The sequence below is a fragment of the Gloeophyllum trabeum genome (assembly GCF_000344685.1).
Source record: "Gloeophyllum trabeum ATCC 11539 unplaced genomic scaffold GLOTRscaffold_00001, whole genome shotgun sequence".
NCBI classification, from domain to species: Eukaryota; Fungi; Basidiomycota; class Agaricomycetes; order Gloeophyllales; family Gloeophyllaceae; genus Gloeophyllum; species Gloeophyllum trabeum.
Window position 1 is genome coordinate 238670 of NW_006920410.1, and position 17781 is coordinate 256450.

The window sequence follows — 17781 nt, forward strand, 5'->3', positions numbered from 1 at the left end:
GAAATGAAAGCTAGCCTGAGCAGCAATGAGCAGACAACGTCGTGAAACGAAGAGCTCGTATCATCAAGGGTGTCTGCTTCGACAGTGCTCGGGGTCGACGATGCCGTAGGGATCGGCGCAGAAGGCACGGGGAAGGCTCTCGGATCTTGTTCCAAGTCGAGGACGTCAACCGCGGTCAGCTGATGACATACGTGACTGAGACGTGTTGGCCGTCGTCGTCGTTGTCGTGTTCGGCGCCCACGCCTTTACTCCCGCCAACTCATTTGAAGCGCCATTGCGATATAGTATGAAGCCTGCTACACGTCCGTCCGCGATACGCCGCGTGAATGTTGGTGGAGGGAGCATTCAGCCGGCTCGCGCTTTCACGAATTCTCAGCTGAGACCGCGGCTGCCCAGGGTATCAGAGCAGAATGTATCGCTCGAAGGGAGGATAGGTATGTCTGGGCTGCGGAAGTCGTCACCGTTCCCCGGCTCGTCGACGCAGGCGAGGGCGCTCGCTACGGCTGCAGGTAAGAGCAGAAGTCCAGTATGGTGGTGGTAGAGGAGGCGTAAGGCGGATATTTCGCAACTAACTTCCCCTTATTCCCCTCCCCCCCCCCAGAAGGCACCGTTTCCCTTCGAACAAGGAAACCACATTTCGACAAGATTCTCATAGCGAACAGGTATGCACATTCCTTACTCGTTCTCTTCCACCTTTCCCTCTGCTGACAGAACAAACGACCAGAGGTGAGATTGCATGCCGTGTCATCCGAACGGCGAAGAAGCTGGGCATCAAGACCGTCGCTGTCTACTCTGATGTCGATGCAGATTCAATGCATGTGAAGATGGTAAAGTCCGCACACGCCAGATGTTTGTATGTGGGTCTCACATGCACCCGTAGGCAGATGAGGCTTACTGTATCGGCCCCGCACCTTCAGCGGAGAGCTATGTACGTCTCATCCAGGTAGAAGCTCTTCTGGAAGGCAGCGCCAACCTTCGAAATAGCTTCGTATCGAGAAAATCATCGATGTATGCAGGCGAAGCGGCGCACAGGTCAGTCCTTCTGTCTACTATCCTGGCCTCTTTCTAACTGACCGAATGAACCCTTTCTTTAGGCGGTCCACCCAGGGTAATCACCTTTCCTTGCGTACTTTCCTGGTGCACTGACAGCTATGGGGACACAGATACGGTTTCCTGAGCGAGAACGCCAAATTCGCGGAGCGTCTGTCGGAGGAAGGCATCGTCTTCATCGGGCCACCCGCGAGCGCCATCGTCAGCATGGGGTCGAAGAGGTGAGCTCTATCCCCACGCCGAGGTAATGGCCTTCTCCATGACCGCGACAACGCGTATAGCGAGTCGAAGAATATCATGATAGGTACTTCTCATTTCGCTCTTAACAGATGAACCCCAGATACCGATGTAGGACTGTTTGCACCAGCTGCTGGCGTACCATGCGTACCCGGCTACCACGGGAACAACCAAGACCCCGACTTCCTCCTCGAAGAAGCCAAGCGCATAGGTGCGTCTCCTCTGTTCCATCTCCTCTCCCACCTCATTTCCATCTCATCCTCCCAACAGGTTTCCCAGTCCTCATCAAAGCCACCCACGGCGGCGGCGGCAAAGGAATGCGCGCCGTCGACTCCCCCTCTGCATTTTCTGATGCGCTCGCCTCCGCCAAGCGCGAGTCGGCGAAGTCCTTCGGCGACGACACTGTGCTGATAGAACGGTACATTACGCGGCCACGGCATGTGGAGGTACAGGTGTTCGCGGATACGCAGGGGGGCGTGGTGAGTCTGTGGGAGCGGGACTGTTCGGTGCAGAGGCGGAATCAGAAGATTATCGAGGAGGTGAGCGGCTGGTTGATATGGATTGCATTTGATATCGTAAGGACTAATTAATTTGGTGTGTGGTAGGCACCGGCGCCGGGGCTGTCACCTGAGCTCAGGGCCGACCTGAGCGCGAAGGCGGTCGCTGCGGCTAGAGCGGTGAACTACGTCGGCGCCGGCACGGTTGAGTTTATCTTTGACAACGACACACAGGAGTTTTACTTCATGGAGATGTAGGTCGTCCCACATAATCAGCCTCCTATTGTCTTTTCGTCGTCGTACTTTCTGCTTACTTGGGTGGTGATGTAGGAACACGAGACTCCAAGTCGAACACCCCGTCACGGAGATGATCACAGGCCTCGACTTGGTCGAATGGCAACTAGAGGTATAGTGATATCGGACCCACTCACTCGTTCCCCTGGCATCTTACCCTCACGCTTGGTAGGTCGCCGCGGGCAACCCGCTCCCCCTGTCGCAGTCCGCAATCCCGCTGCACGGGCACGCCTTCGAGGCGCGCATCTACGCTGAGAACCCGCGCAACAATTTCCTGCCGGACTCGGGGCGGCTGCTGTACCTCTCCACGCCCCAACCGACGTGTGCGTTCGCGCCGGCCGTCGTGCCTGCGCTTAGGGAGGAAGAAGCCGCGTTGTACCCCACCTTGTCGACCTTTACTTCTACTTCCACGTCTCTGACTGGAGAGGGGGCCCCGGCGGTAAGGATCGAGCAAGGCTTCGGATCGGGCGCACAGATTGGCGTGTTCTACGACCCGATGATCGCGAAGCTCGTCGTGCATGGGAGAGACCGCACCGAGGCTCTCCGAGTGCTCCGCAAGGCGCTGGAGGAGTATAAAGTCGTGGGCGTATCGACGAATGTGGAGTTCCTCCGCATCCTGGCCAGCCATGGCGCGTTTATTGATGGGGAAGTAGAGACGGGGTTCATTCCGGTTGGTCTTTTCCGGCCCGTCTCATGTTTGGAGGGAGTGTCTGGGTTGCTGATTCTTTTTGTTGAATGTCAGAAACATTTCGAGGAGCTGTTCCCGAATGTGGGTGAGCCGGAGCCGGAAGTGCTTGCGCAGGCGGCACTCTTCGCGGCGTTGCGGACCCAGCTGCGCGGTAATGGTATGTCGGCGTCGCCGTGGGTATCCCTCACCTCCAGGCGGTTCGGCGGGGACACTGCGGGACGTATCATTACCCTGCAGAACGAGGGTGAGAATGCAGAGCCCATCACTGTGCATGTCGTCCCCCAACCGGGTGGAGTGTTCGACGTCACTGTTCAGACGGCATCATCCCAGACCGAGTTCAGAGGCATGTCTGCGCGGCTCGTGTCACTCACGGAGCTTGCAAGCACTGTCAATGGACAGTCGTCAAACACGACGATCGTGGCTCAGCCACCACCTCCTAACGTCCCCCCCTCGAGCTCGCCGAATACTATGGAGCGGCTGCACATCTTCCACAACGGGCGCAAATCCACTCTCGTCTTACCTTCGCCGAAGTGGCTGCTGAGCCTGGGCGGCGACGTGCTGAATGCGGCGAAGGGCGCGCTGCGTGCGCCGATGCCGAGTTTGGTGGTGGAGGTACGTGTGGGCGTGGGCGAGCGCGTGGAGGAGGGGCAGGCGGTGGTGGTGCTGGAAAGTATGAAGACGGAGACGGTGTTGAGAGCCGGCGTGGCGGGCGTTGTGAGGGCTGTGGGATGCAAGAAGGGGGAGATGGTGGAGGAAGGGAGGGAGTTGGTGGATATCGAGGAGGATGCGGAGGGGAAGTAGGGATGGACTCAGGGAGTAGTGAGTTCAGGGGCTCGGGAATTGTACTTTTGGTGTGTAATTTTATTGCGCAGAGAGTCGTCTTATTTCGACCATGCCCTCTAACAATGATCACGCAGTATGCGATTAATATTCAGCAGGTGTTCGTAGTGCTTATCGGTGTTCAGGTGTCGCGGGGTTTCCGGACCGGATCTCTTACCTTACCCTTCCAATCATGACTCCCAGCCTCAGGATGACTCCAGCTCCGAAGTCATTGCTTTTCTCCTCCGCGCTCAGCTGTTATGCTCAACTATCTTGAGCCCATGGGAGGATCGACATGGATAGGCCCTTCACACCAGGACGCGCATATGCCAGGTACCATGACTAATCATGGACATCGTCGTCCGCGGAAGGCAGGCTTCCGTTCCAATATGAGTTCTTCGATCTCATGAGAAGACCTAGTGCTACCTTATAGTATCCTATCCCCGCGAGCGTGGTCGTAGGAAAAGCTTCTGACCTGTGTCCATCAATCTAAGAACTGTTCATCTCCCTTCTGCCCATGGGAGAAGCGGGAATCCACCTAAATCGTTCATCCGCTAGCACTCACAATGTTCACATGACCAAAGGTAGGTATAGCGTAATTCTCCTACTATAAGACTGGTATGTAGGGTCGACGTGGGGCACAAATCTGTGTCGCTGAACTACCGCAGAGTACGAAGAGACATGCCGACTGGTGTGTATACTTATTAGTCTATGTCATGGAGATATGCTCATGTGTGTAGGTGAAACGAATGGCGTTGATGGGACCAATGGAATCAATGGCCATTTCAACTCTTACAAGCTTGGAGATTTCTCAATAGACGAATACCGGCCTATCCGCGTCGTCTGCATCGGCGCAGGTGTGAGTGGCATCGTAGCCGGGATCAGGTACGAACCTTCGCCCCAATATCAACTTTTCTCTCCCTAAACGGCAGCTTGATCACCCAGGTTTCCGCAGAGGGTTCCGAACCTGGACTTCACGATCTACGACAAGAACGCTGGCATCGGTGGGACTTGGTACTCCAACAAATATCCGGCAAGTTTCTCGTGGACTCAGATCCAACCCAAATGTAACCTGACTACCGCACGTATGTTCAGGGTCTATCCTGTGATATCCCATGTCATACGGTGGGAGTCCATAGAGAAATTCTGAATTCTCTGGCGCTAGCTCACCAGACTCCTCAATAGTACCAATACGTATTCGAGGAGAATGTCAGCTCTCCCTATAGTATTCCCTTTTTCTATCCGTACTAACTCCCGCCTAGACGGAATGGTCAGCATTCTACGCACCAGGCGACGAGATCCGTCAATACCTCGAACGCGTCGCAACAAAGTACAAAGTCAACAAGTACATCAAACTGCAGCACGAGCTTGTCGGCGCGTACTGGGAGGAGGACCAGGGGAAGTGGAGACTGCGCATTCGCCGGCCATCACCCGATAGCACACCAGAGAACCCGCAGTATGAGGTGTTCGAGGATAAGGCAGACGTGCTGTTCACGGGCATCGGGTTGCTCGCACGGTGGAATTGGCCGGATATTGAGGGGCTGAAGACTTTTAAGGGGCGGATGCTGCATAGCGCGCAGTGGGATGTGAGCGATGGGCATTGGGAGGAGGGCGTCAAGGACTGGGGGGAGAAGAGGGTTGGGGTCATCGGAGTCGTGAGTTACAGCTCGGTTCGCCCTGAGTATGGGTATACGTACGCTGACTTGAACGACTAGGGGAGCTCCGCGCTGCAGATAGTGCCGGCGCTGCAACCCCGGGTGAAGCACGTGGTTAATTTTGTCCGAGGGAAGACGTGGCTGGCTAGACCGTTCTTGGAGGAGAAGACCGGGGAGCTGCTGGGGAGGGACACGAGGGATAATCGTATGTGCGGTCATTTTCGTCCACATGATTTCATCTCATCTCGTCGTATGATACAGACAAGTTCACCGAAGAAGATAAGCAGCGCTTCAGGAACCCTGCGTTCTACAGGAAATTCAGGCACATGCTGGAGCAAGAGCTAAATGTACGTTGCCTTTCCTCCCATCGAATCGCCTCAAAGTTCTGACCCACTTCTACTTGCACTCCTCAAACACGGCGCAGAGTATCCACGCTTCGACTCTCAAAGGCACCAAACAGCAACAAGAGGCGCGAGAGGCATTCCAGCAGAATATGCGGGAGCGGCTTGCAAAGAAGCCGTGGATCGCTGACCACCGTGAGCAGTTTGTCCACCTGGCTTTCGTCAGCCTTTGAACGACGTCACGGCGCAGTCATTCCCGATTTCGGAGTGGCATGCAGGAGACTGACGCCCGGCCCCGGATACCTCGAGGCGCTGTGCCAGGACAACGTGCGTCGTGCTTACTGGCACAGAGTACAAACCGCGGTTTAAGCCATATGTGCTCTTGCAGGTCACGTTTGAGACAACACATATCAAGCGCATAACGGAGACGGGGATCGAGCTCGTTGACGGGAGGCACTACGATCTCGACGTTATCGTCTGCGCAACAGGTACTCCTCCCTCCATCCTGCTCCCCCTGCCTCCCCTTCCCTTCCCATCATAGACCTAACCCATCACAATTCAGGTTACGACACCTCCTTCCAATATCCCTTCCCCTTCGTGGGGCAGAACGGCGTCACCCTGCAGGAGAAGTATAAGCCCCACCCACGGACTTACCTCGCACTCACCGTCGACGGGTTCCCGAACTGGTTCCAGTCGTTCGGCGCGAACTCGGGGTTCGGCTCGGGTAGTCTTTCGGCGATACTCGAGGCGCAGGTGGTCTATGCGGTGCAGGCGACGCTGAAGCTCCAGCGGGAGCGCTATAAGAGCCTAGTGGTGAAGAAGGAGGCGGTGGACAACTTCGACGAGTATTTGGAGGCTTATTTTCCTGGAGTGAGGACATCTCGCTGTTTCTTATGATGTTCTGACGTGTGGACCCCCTGTCTAGACTATCTACAGCGAGAAGTGCCGATCTTGGTACAAGGCGGGTAAAGAAGAAGGCCGCGTAGTCGGTCTATACCCCGGTACGTCTCCGATAATGCTCCATACCGTGATACGTGATTGAGATAACTCATAATTAAGGTTCGTGCCTGCACTACTTACGAGCCATCACGCACCCGCGGTGGGAGGACTACGAGTACCAGCCGCTTGATCCCGTTAGGAATAGGTTTTATTGGCTTGGAGACGGCCAGACGTATAATGAGAAGACACTGACGGGTGACAGTGAGTATCGTCGTGGTGTGCCTTGGTTCTCAGAATCATTGACTGCTTTCTGTAGGGGCGTGGTACTTGAGTCCTGAGCAGATCGATTATCCACCGAGTGAGTTTCAAGCGCGATTGGCAGATATTTGTTCTGACGAAGGAATTTTGCAGTTCCAGAGGATTGAGGATCAGTTTCACGGTATGCGCTCGGCGGGTAGCGTGGCATGTTGCCTATATCTTGCATCTTTTCGAGATGTGTTATTTGTTCAGTATATATTCGGACGTCCGGAGCACCCGAGGTCTTCTGCTCATTCCCTCAACTAATTGCCAGTATGAGTAGCATTCCGTGGAGGAAGTTTGAGACGCATGCACCACTGAGTCCGAGACCTGAGGCCTGAGAACCGAGTCGACTGTACATGTGAAGGTCCAAATAGTAGAGTATGTGCCGCTGTCAACGAGGAATCAATGCCAAGAGAGAAATCGGGGCTCTTTCGTCGCAGGGCGCTCTTCCCCTTCCCATGTCCCATGTGTGTACCCCTTCATAGTTATCGCGGCCAGCCATACTACATACTATGGCCCAGGTTTGGAGCATGGTCCCAGTCGGCAAATCCCGTGCAACTCCTTGCGAACAACTCTGACTTGCAATTGACTCTGACGCCGATACTTACACAGTTCAACGAAGCTTTCATTGTGTCCGAACCTAGTGGATGACCATCCGCAAGTTTGGTCATTATGAGCCGCTTTCCTAGCAAGTCCTCGCATGCAAAAATGTCCGGGTTGGGTGACATCAAATTTGGTCAACCACGCCGGGTCGTGACGAAGTCTCGCGTACTCGTATTGATTGCCAGTGTCGCGCGTTTCTGCTCGTAGCTTGCGCATCGTCACTTGCAAAGTAGTGACCTTATCACCACTGGATTCGGCGATTTTATCGGCACAGACTTGTGGAGATGTGGGTCCTTGTTGAGCAGATGTTATAACTTCTTGCACACGTGACATCCGTGTCTGGTAGGCATTACAAGATTCTTTGGCTCCGCTCGACTAATTCTGGTTCACTCAGGGTCAGGGACGCTGATCTGGCATAGTATGCTTGGGCTCCGTTAATTATAGCGAATAGTCCAAGAACGCACCCACACAGCAACGGGCTTAGCCGCTGTAAGTGTCATTTTGAGCCGTATCGGGTGAAATCAAGCGCTGAATTGTGGGTACGATATATGAGCATGAAATTTGAGCACTTTGCTGTTACACAGCTCTAGCGTCTCCGGTCTTACTGCCGCTTTTAAGGGGCTATATCCCTTCCACCAAAGCCTCTATTTCTTGAGACGACATCTCTTGGTCATGGCGAACAAGGCGGCATGGGATATATATCCCAAGGAGTTAGCTATCTATGGCTATGGAGTCGCACTATGGCAGCCAAACCCGCCTTCCGTGAACGAGAGACCTAACTACGAAAAGATAGAGGTCGGCGACATAGGCACCATCCGATCAGGCCAATTTCAGCTTCTCTTCAATGTATTTCTCGATGGTACGCATCCGCGCCAGACGAAGGGCGTTCCAGTTAGCTTTACGCCCTTGCTCCCCCCGATAATGCGATATCGAGATCCCGGAGAGGTACTACGGGAAGTTGCACCGTATCGAGGGGATCTAGATGTCATGCCCTTGAAGTCTGACAATATCAGCTATGTTTCCGCCTCGGCTTCAGCATCTGCGGCACCGTGAGCCATCTCCATAGCAAGACTTTGAGAGTATGTATTGATGGTGTTGTACGCTAGGGGACCTATACCTCTCCAAGCGGGAGCGCAATTCACGTTCAAATTATCGAAGAAATCCGGGGGTTTACTTCTATTCCATAAGCCTGCCATGCGATACGAGATGGAAGATACCGGTCCTCTCGAAATATATGTCAGGCGCAACTACAAATCTTGGATGACTTGGGTTAGGGAAGAACTCCAGTGGAGTGTCGACTTGTCGGATCTACACATCGTAACAGGGGTCATCAGGACTTCTGAGTGGAGAACGGCTACCTGGAGTACCTCGGATACGTCCTTCAGTGCTACGGCGAGTCTGTCTATGCCCGGGGTCGCCGACGGCTCTCTGTCTCTAGGAAGACATTGGATGAGCCCTAATCAAAGCATAATGACAAATCAGGGCCCTGCACCGCACAAGTCCCACCTTACTACTGACAACCAAACCATCTTCATCAGTGCCCTTAGAATGAAGAGTCGCGGGCCCCTTTTTCCTCCCAAACTTTACGCCGCAGCAGACCCCCACGATCTGGGAAGCGGCGAAAGGGATACAGATACTATGCCTGAGGTCGTTCTACAGGACTACGATGACTCCGACATCGACATCATCAGGATTCCGGATCATAGCAAGGTACGCATACATACTCTTCATTGCAATGGCGAGATTCCTAAGCGCTGGTCCCGGTGGACAAACTCAGGATAAGGATCCGTTGTTGCCGATCCAGGACTATATCTTAGAAGTGAGCTCAGGCTGGTGGGCGCATCCGAGACTCGATGTAATGACCCCTGTTAGGTATGCCCTGATGCAGAGGCCGCACTGGCGCGCGACTCGGACCTTCTGCCGTACCTTGAAGTACGTGAGTTAGGTGCCGAGTGATAGTACAATGTTAATGTGTATTCAGGGCAGCTATGATGCTAGTGCGATCCGCGAGCGCCTGAAAGTACTGAATCCTCAGGTTGTATTGGACAGTGGTGGTAGGTTGTGCTCTCTCTGGGCGGCTCTTTCTAAACGCCCATGTGCACAGTTGGCACCCTCAGGCATCCCGAATACAGCGTCATTGTCCATCGTTTTCTCCAGTGGGAAGCAAGGAACGCCCCCGTGCCCTTACCTGGTATCCTTAACGATGTAGAAAGTCTCGTACACACATGTGAGGACGTTAACGGGAACAAGTTCGTAAAGTGATAGATGAAGTTTGTCTACACTGACCTTTGATACAGGCGCGCCGCACGTCATCTATGTGAATGGCTCTGTGAAATGGCCTTCTTCTCGAGACGATACCCTGGTGTACAGTTCCTGGATGATGCAGGAAGGTGAGCATATTCCTACGCCCTTTGATTTGAATTCACGAGAAAACGACTGCATAGACTGGTCAGTGAGGTCAGGGGCGACATGCAATTTTGGTCGTGCCTTCCATGGGTGTCTGCAATAGTCATGCGGGATTACATCCAGTCTCGCATCGACCAATTTCACCTTGCAATTCGCTCGTTTTGCATGGAAAAGTCGGTAAGTCTGTTGTTTGGTCCACTTCAACAACCTCGTCATCGCTCACCAGCGGTTCCATTCCCTACAAGCTTCGGACGCACTCACAGATTGAGGATACAGATCTGAACAAACTAACCGTATCCCTGCAAGAAATGTCACACGACGATTATTTGGAATCTTTGGATCACCTTTCTAACGACAGTCGTACCCAGGCTATACTAGAGGGGCTTCCATCCTCTTCTTCCGGAACTGGTCAAGACGAAAGACACGAGGCTTTGTGTTCGCTAGCGAAAATTATGCAAGAGGTATTATTACTCCATCGCGCCTATTGAGATCATGTCACGTGCTTACGGTCCTCAGGGTATTTCGGAATACATCAAGGAAGACTCGAGGAAATACGGCCTTCAAAAGAATCTCTACAGAGTCCTGCAAGAATCGGGTGAACTTCTCCCCGACTTAGAGTTACGTCGGGGTGAGGTCGTACGAGACAGTGATCAGGCTCGCAGCGGAACAGCCAAATACGATGTCTTTGACGGATGGTATCTCTCGAGCGAGAAAGTGACTATCAAGGAATTCCGCCTCTTCAACCAAAATAATGCTCGTGGCTCGGTATGTGTCATCATTGAACTCTTGGCGTGGTAACGGTCAGGACTTAGTGGAGGACATCAGAACGAAGATAAGTATAGGTATCGTTTCCTACGTGAAGCCGCCATATGGCTCGAGGTTTGGAAAGCAGATAGAGGGAAGTATATTGTTCCCTTCTATGGTTATTGTATCTCAGGGATGGCTCGCCCGTAAGCATATTCTCAGACGCTATGGGGCGGTGCTCAATTCGTTTCGTTAGGTATATGGTCAGTCCGTATTTTGATGAGAACGTCAGTGAGTACGTGAAGAGAGTGCCAGACGTGAATCACGTTGGGTTGGTAGGTTCATTCTCGTTAGCGGTTATCGAGATCCGACTAAGATGTCCAGCTTCGCAACGTTGCAGAAGGTGTGAGGGTCCTGCACAGCATGGATCCCCCCGTCGTCCACGGCAACATCAGAGGAGTGAGTCGAACATCTTGGGCACGCCGAGGGTATCTTACGAGCTGTCCATAGTCCAACATATTCATATCGGCCGATGGACGCCCTTTGCTAGGAAATTTCAGGTTTTCCAAGGTCTGATCTCCCTAACTTTCTTCATGTGGAATGTCCTACAACTCGTCACAGCTGATGGAGGACATAATGGGAGAACCATTCACATCGAGCTCCTCGGCACCCGACGACGTCCGCTGGTCCCCTCCGGAATTCTGGGTTTCGGAGCCCATCCTGTCCACTGAAAGCGATATCTATCAATTCGGCATGACGATGTTGGAGGTGCGCATAACGCTCTTCCTGTACTCGAGGATCATGACAGACGCCCGTCTTATATAGCTATTCACCCATGACCATCCGTTCAGGGAGGTTAAGTATTCCGGCACGATTGTCGAAGCCGTCACTAAAGGGACACGTCCAAAGCGCCCCGTGGAATCAGACGTTCTCCGTAGAGGTCTCAGTGACGATATCTGGTCTCTTATGCAGGCGTGCTGGATGGAAGCCCGAGAGCAGAGGCCTAAGGTCGAACAAGTCATTACAACTCTTAACTCTTCTTCCGCGTAGTGAAGTAACATGGCACTGTCTTACCTGCCTACCGTTTGCACGCCTGTAGATGTACTTGTCGAGGCCAGTACAAGCTATAATCCGCGGCTTCGCTTGTCTCCGCTATCGAACCGAGCGGGCTTCGTCTTCTGTGACGACGGCGACAGGCCCATCCCCAAGTGACAAGTCCTTTGCCCAGATGGTCAACAACAAACATCAACGTATCAACACCTGCAAGCTGACTCCCGGCCGTACCCGGGAATGAAACCCACTTCTCCGGCTCAAGCTGCCCAGTCGCATTTGTGAACGCGAACGGCCACCAAGGCACTGTCACGATGATCTGAGCTCCTGTTCAGTTGAACTGACAGTACTTGTATGGCAATGGGTACCCTTTGCTTACCATGGGAGACCTCGGCGGGAGTTCCAAATCGGGGCTGACGCACTGCATTCTGATTAGGCTGGCTACTGTTCACTTGTACTAGGTACGGTCATCACTGATCAGGAAAACGGCGTAACTTATAGGGTGCGGCGATGTGGAAGATATGTCTTTGAAAGAGGTTTCAGAGCTCTCATTTCCAAAAAATGTTCGATAGCTTGGCGTTTTACGACCGCAAAAGACTGATCCTTGCGAGACGCATGTCTGGAGGCTGAGCAGTTCTGCAATTTCATGCCTATCTCTCGTTCTTTCTGAGGGAATGCGACTATTACAATCATGAGTAAAAATAATTTAACTACAAGCACAACAATTGCGACAATGACGGTGACCCGATCATATTATGCCAGTGGGGAGGGAAGCCGACTACTTCTGCACGTTTTGCCTGTAAAGAACCAGGAGCGTAAGGAACTGTATCAAGCCCGCAAGGAAAGGAACGTACGGGAACTCTCCAATGACGTTGCCGGCGGGGGAGTACTCGCAGACGTAGTATTGCGCAACCTGTATATCACGGGTAAAATGGAACAAGCACGGGTCAGTCAGTGTAAATCGACCGCGTACAGTACATGGACAACTCACCCCGTACTCGGGGGGAAAAATGTTGCTGCAGGCCGCGACCGCGCAGCCGACTTGGGTGGTCGATTTCCATACCACCTGCGTCCAGTGCGAGGGCTGCGGGTTGCTCGGGTCGTACGAGGCTAAGGGTACATGCGATCAGCGCCGACCGGAACACATCACAGTACGGGGTCGCAGAGCGACAGTCAAGTTATACATACATTCCTCGGCGTTCCAGTCCCCAATGGCGTCAGCGATAGTGTAATCACCGCTCCCAGCGGCTAAGTTCTCTGATAACAACACCATTCAGCATCAACACCCGACATCTGACGTAGGACTCGGAAGAGATTCGGGCGCTACACACCTCCGTAGGGTCCGAGGCTGCCGCCGGAATGCTGGAACACGCAGCCGTTCGCCCAGGACTGCGCGGCGCTCGCGAGGTCGTCGCTCCAGGTGAGGGGCGCGGCGCCGTGCGCCGCGCGCTCGGTGTTGTGTCCGTCGAGGTACGCCTGGATGTCCGCGCTGGAGGTGCGCGCGAATTTGGCGGGGGAGGCGGACGCGGACAAGGCGAAGGCGAGGAGGGTGGGGAGAGCAAGTTTCATGGGGGGCTTGAAGATGGTTGACGAGCGGTGGAGGGTGGATGTAAAGTGCTTGCTACCGGTGGGTTTTATACCACTGGGTGACGGACATATGCAGATGCTGTCCCTCCGTGTCGATGACGGAGCCTGCGATCAATATGGCCGAGGCTAACTTGACAGGTGGAGCTCCAGGCAGTATGGAGGGTTCCAGTCCCGCATTACACGGCGAGGCGCATGATATATTTGAACGCAGAGTCCACGTCCGCCATACAATGGACCATGCGGGCGGGGCCACGCGATCACATACACGGACATCACTGAATGATCGTTGGGTCCAACATCTTCTCTGGACGTGATCCGTGTCAGCCGATGACAGACGGGATGGAGGGAACCGCACGGGCTTCAGTTAAAAAGCAGGCCTCCTAGATTCTTCAACTGTCTCTGCCCACGGGGTATGGGTCGCGACTCCATTACATGTAACCGAAGGCAAGGAACTCGAAGTTACTTCCACCGGCACGGACTTGAAACCAGCGCAGCGTACCATGCCAGACGCTGTAAAGTTCTCGGCTTCGTGTTTTGTACTGCGTCTAAATAATAAGCTGTGAAATTCTGAGCGAACGAGCGGAAGACGACCTCGAGAGCACCTCCCGAGTCCACCTTGGATGATTGATCGTGGGACTACCAGGTCCTCCATGGTCCACCGGTGTATGGCATACAACAGCTACAAATAACATTCCTTTGTCAGTGGCGTGGCCACCCTCACTCTTTGTCTTTCACAACCTTGAGTTGCGAGTGGCAACTTTCAAAGACTGGCGGTCCTATCTCTTCCCTCGACATAACCTTCATGAAGTCAGCGACCAGTTTGCTCTCGGACTGCTGTAGGCCCGCTGACCGTGTACGACTGAGTTTACGCTTTGACCGACGCTTTGGCCAATATGCCAACGTCACTAGCGCTTTGGCCGATAATCCTGACGCTTTGACCCCACGAGCAATACCCAGTGCCCTGCCTACGCCATATCCGGACGGAGCATATGGTCTTTATCCTTTGTTCTTGCCTCGTGCCACCCCGCCGAACGATGACAACACATCGAACAAACGACGACCGTACCCAGAAGGGCGATGTGGGAGTTGTACCCCGTCCTATTATCACATTTGTGATAATACGACGGGGCGCTTTTCCCGCCATCCTTCCTTTTCGGGCGAATCTGGACAAAAGCGGTAAGACATGGCAGCTGGTGCTTGGAACGTTCGGAACGCTTGGACCGTACCTTTGGCCTTGAGGACTTCCTCCCCACCTATAAAGCCATGGCCACTCCGCCCTCTTCCCTATCAATATTGCCCGACCCTTTCATAACACACCCGCGCCATCGCACGACTGCCTTTGTTCAATGACTTCTATCTCTTTGTCCAATGACATGGGTCTGCCTTTATGCGCGCCCTACTACTCTTACGGCCGCGACGATCCTGAACACAAAACAAGCACTGGACTGGTATTATGTGGGGACAACGCTTTGGGCATCCGTCTTTCAGATGCAGAGTCGGACGCTCCGCAGTCCGAGCTGTATACCGCTGTTTCGACAGGGCAAACCTATGTCCGGTAAGTCTCCTGTTGATATGCGTCATTATCACATCTCATCAGGTACTTGATTATTGTATCAGCCGATCTGTGGACACACTCAGTGTGTACCAGGCTCCATTCCTGAGCGAGACGCTTGCGTTCCTCAGCCACCACTATAGGCCCAACAACTCGTTTCTATCATCTGCCGACCTCTCCTCTTTCACGTATTCCGACATCTCGTCTTCCTCGTCTGGTGACAACTCTTTGCCGTTATATTGCAGTATGAGTCAGATCGCCCCGGAGCTCCCTTCCCCGAGCTACCGGGAGTCTGATTCCGACATAGAGAGCGAGAGGAATGGTACCGAGGACGAGTACAGACCGTCGCCGTCGCCGTCGCCGCTACCCCAGCCCGTCAATCGCCGCGGGGCGGCCCGCCAGAGACGCGCCAAGGCCAGGGCTCGCACAGCGCCGTATCCCTCCTCATCCCATACCTCGGCAGCCTCATCACCCTCCCCCTCGGCATCATCTTCCTCTGGATCGTCTACCGCCAAAGAGTCCCATACCAGGAACTGCATCGCCACCTGTTCTCCTCCAGATGACATCCTCCCCGACGAAGACGGCACTCTGCGGTGCCCAGTCGACGGCTGCACCCACGTCGTGCGCCCGAAGGGCCCGCACAGCAAGCCGCGGCTGGCGGACATGCGCCGGCACGTCAGCACCCACTTCCCGGCTCTAAAGCAGGGCAAGTGGGTGTGCCGCGGCTACGCGCTGGAGGTCGCGGACCGCCTCGGCGTGCCGGGCGAGATACACTATGTCGATGGCGTGCTTTATCGGGGCGGGTGCAACGAGCACTTCAGCAGGAAGGATTCCTTGAAGAGGCACCTTAAAGCTGTGTGCCGCAAGGTTCACGACTAGGTACGTTCGTGCTGCTCCTTGACTTTCGCAATGCGAGCTCATGCGAGCCTTCGCTAGGAATTGCCCGGAAGGCTGATATGCAGTAATGTCAACCATGATCTTTCATCGTGACAGCAATATGTCTTTATAATCTTTATTCAATATCTCGAACTTCCTGTTGCTGCTGAGTCTTCGTTCCTCCCCGTGTCCTACGTTCAAATGATATCTAGTCGGCTGTGGTATAGAAATATATTGTGTATTATCCGACTATGTTGTATTTCTACCCCCTGTAAGCTTATGTTGTGTCCCCTTTCGTATCAAGTACGTAGATGCATTATTCAATCCTCTGGTTGTCGTTGTACGTTCCGCGATGTCGTCGCACCCTCCGAAGTCTTCCGGCTGTCCAATGTTAGCATTGTCTGTCTGCAGTGCAGACTCTGCACTCCGAGTCCAAATGAAAGTGTCAGGGAACTCTAATGCTGCTGGACGTGCGCTGCAACTTATTCGCGAAAGCATAACCTAGGACCCATTTACAAGGGAGGAAGACCGTGCCAGACGATACTCGTAGGGTTCGATCGCACACTCTGGGAAACATCATACGGGTGGCGTTTCTAGATCTTGTCTTCGGACGATTGATGCCTACTGCTAATGTTTGTCAAACTCGCGCTGAGTTCTGGGCCTCATTGTGCGCCACTTATTACACGGTACGTGGTAAGGAAAGCTTATGTGGAGGTACAAGGTCACAGCGTGGATCTAGGAAGTATCTGATGCACACCGTGCAGCGGTACTTACGCCTAACTGGGGCTGAACCAGGAGAGTCGCTTGATGCCGACTAGCCGCCTGAATACTACCTTGAACGATGATCCTCGGAGTCCGAGGCAACCCAACTCGCCATCTTCGACGTGACGGCCCCGGAAGTGACGGCCTACCTCCAAGTGGAATTAAACTGAACAGCTTCACTGCGGACTTATGTCCCCGCACCCCTCCTTCGCCTAGCCTTTCGGTTGTCCCATCTCTGCGCGTGGTCACCTGCTAGCAGGAGGTCTGCGAGTGCTATCCCGCCTTGCACGGAGGTGCCACAGAGCCAGTGTATGGACAGACTGAAGAGCGTAAGGGAGCCACCATGGGCGCAAGCCTTGAGGCAGATGAATATACATGATTTAGTGCACAGCACCTGCTCCGATTAGACAATATGATACAATATCCTCTATCCGTTACAAACAACAAATCCGTCGGAATGAGATGGTCTACACCAGCCGTCTTCGAGCCTCCTTGGATGGCAGACAAACCACCTCGTCCACCGCCAAACTGTCACACCGCATCCGCGGGTTAGTTTGCTCCAGCTTCTCGACGTTGCACCCCCACGTCTGGCATATTTGCCAACACGTATCGCCCTTCTTCACGCGGTACGGGCTGCTGTCGCCCGGACAGAAGGAGGCGTCAGGAGGGACGGGCGGCGGCGCGCTGCCGGACCGGAGAACGCGGAGAAGGAGGAGAAGCACGACGCAGATGAGGAGGAAGAAGGGAAGGAGGTTCCGGTAAGCGGACGTGGCAATGTGGCGAGGAGGCTGGTTCTGTATGGCGGGCTATAAACATAACAAACTAGATAAGACGGTGTCAGGACTTACGACGTCGGTTGCGAGCGGGCGATAGCCATCGGCGCGGCTGCCGCCTGCTTCGACATCGTCGTTTCCTGCCTCTGCTACAATAGCAGGTGCATCCTCCACTATCCCCGCACTAGGTTTAGTTGTCTTAAGGTAATGGTTAATTGTGTACTCACCTTTCGTCAGCTCGCCATACTCGGTCCCTTCAGCACCCTCCCAGAGCGCACCGTCGTGGTCCCGGTAATAGTACTTCTGGGTATCAGAATCGTATCCCACTCTCTTCATCCCGTCCGGCAGGCGGTAGTCATCCTACAGCTGATATGTTAGCTTACGTTCGCCATCAAGAAGAAAGAATACAACGCACTTCGTCGTATTGCGACCAGCGGCCCATAACTTGAGATACGTTCGTTGATTCTTCAATGGAAAGAAGGGGTAGCCAGCGTCAGCGAGGAGGAGGAGTCTGTAATTATAACATGAGCGAATGCGCAGGCGTCGCGGAGCCAGGCACGTCGAGATACGCCTGGGTTATATTTAGGAGTGGCGGTGCAGAATACCTA

At 53.9% G+C, this 17781-nt stretch overlaps 6 protein-coding genes across 6 annotated transcripts; 4 read left to right on the top strand and 2 right to left on the bottom strand.

Moving 5' to 3' along the window:
- The first annotated feature begins 211 nt into the window (after nucleotides 1-211).
- GLOTRDRAFT_134779 (uncharacterized protein) lies at nucleotides 212-3852 on the top strand. Its single transcript, XM_007862313.1, has 14 exons — nucleotides 212-509; nucleotides 602-662; nucleotides 725-827; nucleotides 881-928; nucleotides 985-1032; nucleotides 1095-1108; nucleotides 1164-1271; nucleotides 1332-1354; nucleotides 1418-1498; nucleotides 1558-1826; nucleotides 1893-2038; nucleotides 2115-2190; nucleotides 2251-2748; nucleotides 2821-3852. The coding sequence occupies exons 1-14, from the start codon at nucleotides 287-289 to the stop codon at nucleotides 3565-3567; spliced, it is 2445 nt and encodes an 814-aa protein (XP_007860504.1). The 5' UTR covers nucleotides 212-286; the 3' UTR covers nucleotides 3568-3852.
- Nucleotides 3853-4315: 463 nt separating this feature from the next.
- GLOTRDRAFT_112808 (flavin-binding monooxygenase) lies at nucleotides 4316-7158 on the top strand (the record flags this gene model as incomplete). The annotated part of the gene is made up of 14 exons (XM_007862314.1): nucleotides 4316-4470; nucleotides 4531-4618; nucleotides 4681-4710; nucleotides 4771-4794; nucleotides 4848-5240; nucleotides 5301-5445; nucleotides 5502-5587; nucleotides 5665-5776; nucleotides 5832-5908; nucleotides 5970-6069; nucleotides 6144-6451; nucleotides 6507-6582; nucleotides 6641-6781; nucleotides 7031-7158. The coding sequence occupies 14 exons, from the start codon at nucleotides 4316-4318 to the stop codon at nucleotides 7156-7158; spliced, it is 1863 nt and encodes a 620-aa protein (XP_007860505.1).
- A 937-nt stretch (nucleotides 7159-8095) lies between these two features.
- Nucleotides 8096-11623, top strand: GLOTRDRAFT_134782 (kinase-like protein; the record flags this gene model as incomplete). The annotated part of the gene is made up of 16 exons (XM_007862315.1): nucleotides 8096-8472; nucleotides 8530-9133; nucleotides 9201-9242; nucleotides 9296-9355; nucleotides 9405-9477; nucleotides 9528-9672; nucleotides 9721-9813; nucleotides 9868-10006; nucleotides 10075-10290; nucleotides 10346-10594; nucleotides 10655-10779; nucleotides 10830-10908; nucleotides 10958-11032; nucleotides 11084-11143; nucleotides 11195-11341; nucleotides 11399-11623. 16 exons carry the CDS (start codon nucleotides 8096-8098, stop codon nucleotides 11621-11623), a joined length of 2709 nt encoding a protein of 902 aa, XP_007860506.1.
- A 620-nt stretch (nucleotides 11624-12243) lies between these two features.
- GLOTRDRAFT_108762 (PR-1-like protein) lies at nucleotides 12244-13202 on the bottom strand. Its single transcript, XM_007862316.1, has 5 exons — nucleotides 12955-13202; nucleotides 12812-12880; nucleotides 12615-12733; nucleotides 12478-12536; nucleotides 12244-12420 (listed from the first exon to the last, which is right to left on the bottom strand). The coding sequence occupies exons 1-5, from the start codon at nucleotides 13190-13192 to the stop codon at nucleotides 12402-12404; spliced, it is 504 nt and encodes a 167-aa protein (XP_007860507.1). The 5' UTR covers nucleotides 13193-13202; the 3' UTR covers nucleotides 12244-12401.
- A 1354-nt stretch (nucleotides 13203-14556) lies between these two features.
- GLOTRDRAFT_89649 (uncharacterized protein) lies at nucleotides 14557-15641 on the top strand (the record flags this gene model as incomplete). Its single annotated transcript, XM_007862317.1, has 2 exons — nucleotides 14557-14765; nucleotides 14828-15641. 2 exons carry the CDS (start codon nucleotides 14557-14559, stop codon nucleotides 15639-15641), a joined length of 1023 nt encoding a protein of 340 aa, XP_007860508.1.
- Nucleotides 15642-16778: 1137 nt separating this feature from the next.
- On the bottom strand, nucleotides 16779-17709 carry GLOTRDRAFT_112810 (uncharacterized protein). The gene is made up of 4 exons (XM_007862318.1): nucleotides 17589-17709; nucleotides 17401-17533; nucleotides 17249-17346; nucleotides 16779-17194 (listed from the first exon to the last, which is right to left on the bottom strand). Exons 1-4 carry the CDS (start codon nucleotides 17613-17615, stop codon nucleotides 16868-16870), a joined length of 585 nt encoding a protein of 194 aa, XP_007860509.1. The 5' UTR covers nucleotides 17616-17709; the 3' UTR covers nucleotides 16779-16867.
- Nucleotides 17710-17781: the final 72 nt, after the last annotated feature.

Coding starts and splice junctions, on each gene's coding strand:
- GLOTRDRAFT_134779 (XM_007862313.1), top strand. CDS start 287: ATGAAGCCTGCTACACGTCCGTCCGCGATACGCCGCGTGAATGTTGGT. Junction 510..601: donor GGCGCTCGCTACGGCTGCAG/GTAAGAGCAGAA, acceptor CCCCCCCCCCAG/AAGGCACCGTTTCCCTTCGA. Junction 828..880: donor ATTCAATGCATGTGAAGATG/GTAAAGTCCGCA, acceptor ATGCACCCGTAG/GCAGATGAGGCTTACTGTAT.
- GLOTRDRAFT_112810 (XM_007862318.1), bottom strand. CDS start 17,615: ATGGGCCGCTGGTCGCAATACGACGAA. Junction 17,347..17,400: donor GTATGGCGAGCTGACGAAAG/GTGAGTACACAA, acceptor GTGCGGGGATAG/TGGAGGATGCACCTGCTATT. Junction 17,195..17,248: donor GCCCGCTCGCAACCGACGTC/GTAAGTCCTGAC, acceptor CCCGCCATACAG/AACCAGCCTCCTCGCCACAT.
- GLOTRDRAFT_108762 (XM_007862316.1), bottom strand. CDS start 13,192: ATGAAACTTGCTCTCCCCACCCTCCTCGCCTTCGCCTTGTCCGCGTCC. Junction 12,734..12,811: donor GGACTGGAACGCCGAGGAAT/GTATGTATAACT, acceptor ATGTACCCTTAG/CCTCGTACGACCCGAGCAAC. Junction 12,537..12,614: donor TTTTTCCCCCCGAGTACGGG/GTGAGTTGTCCA, acceptor CGTGATATACAG/GTTGCGCAATACTACGTCTG.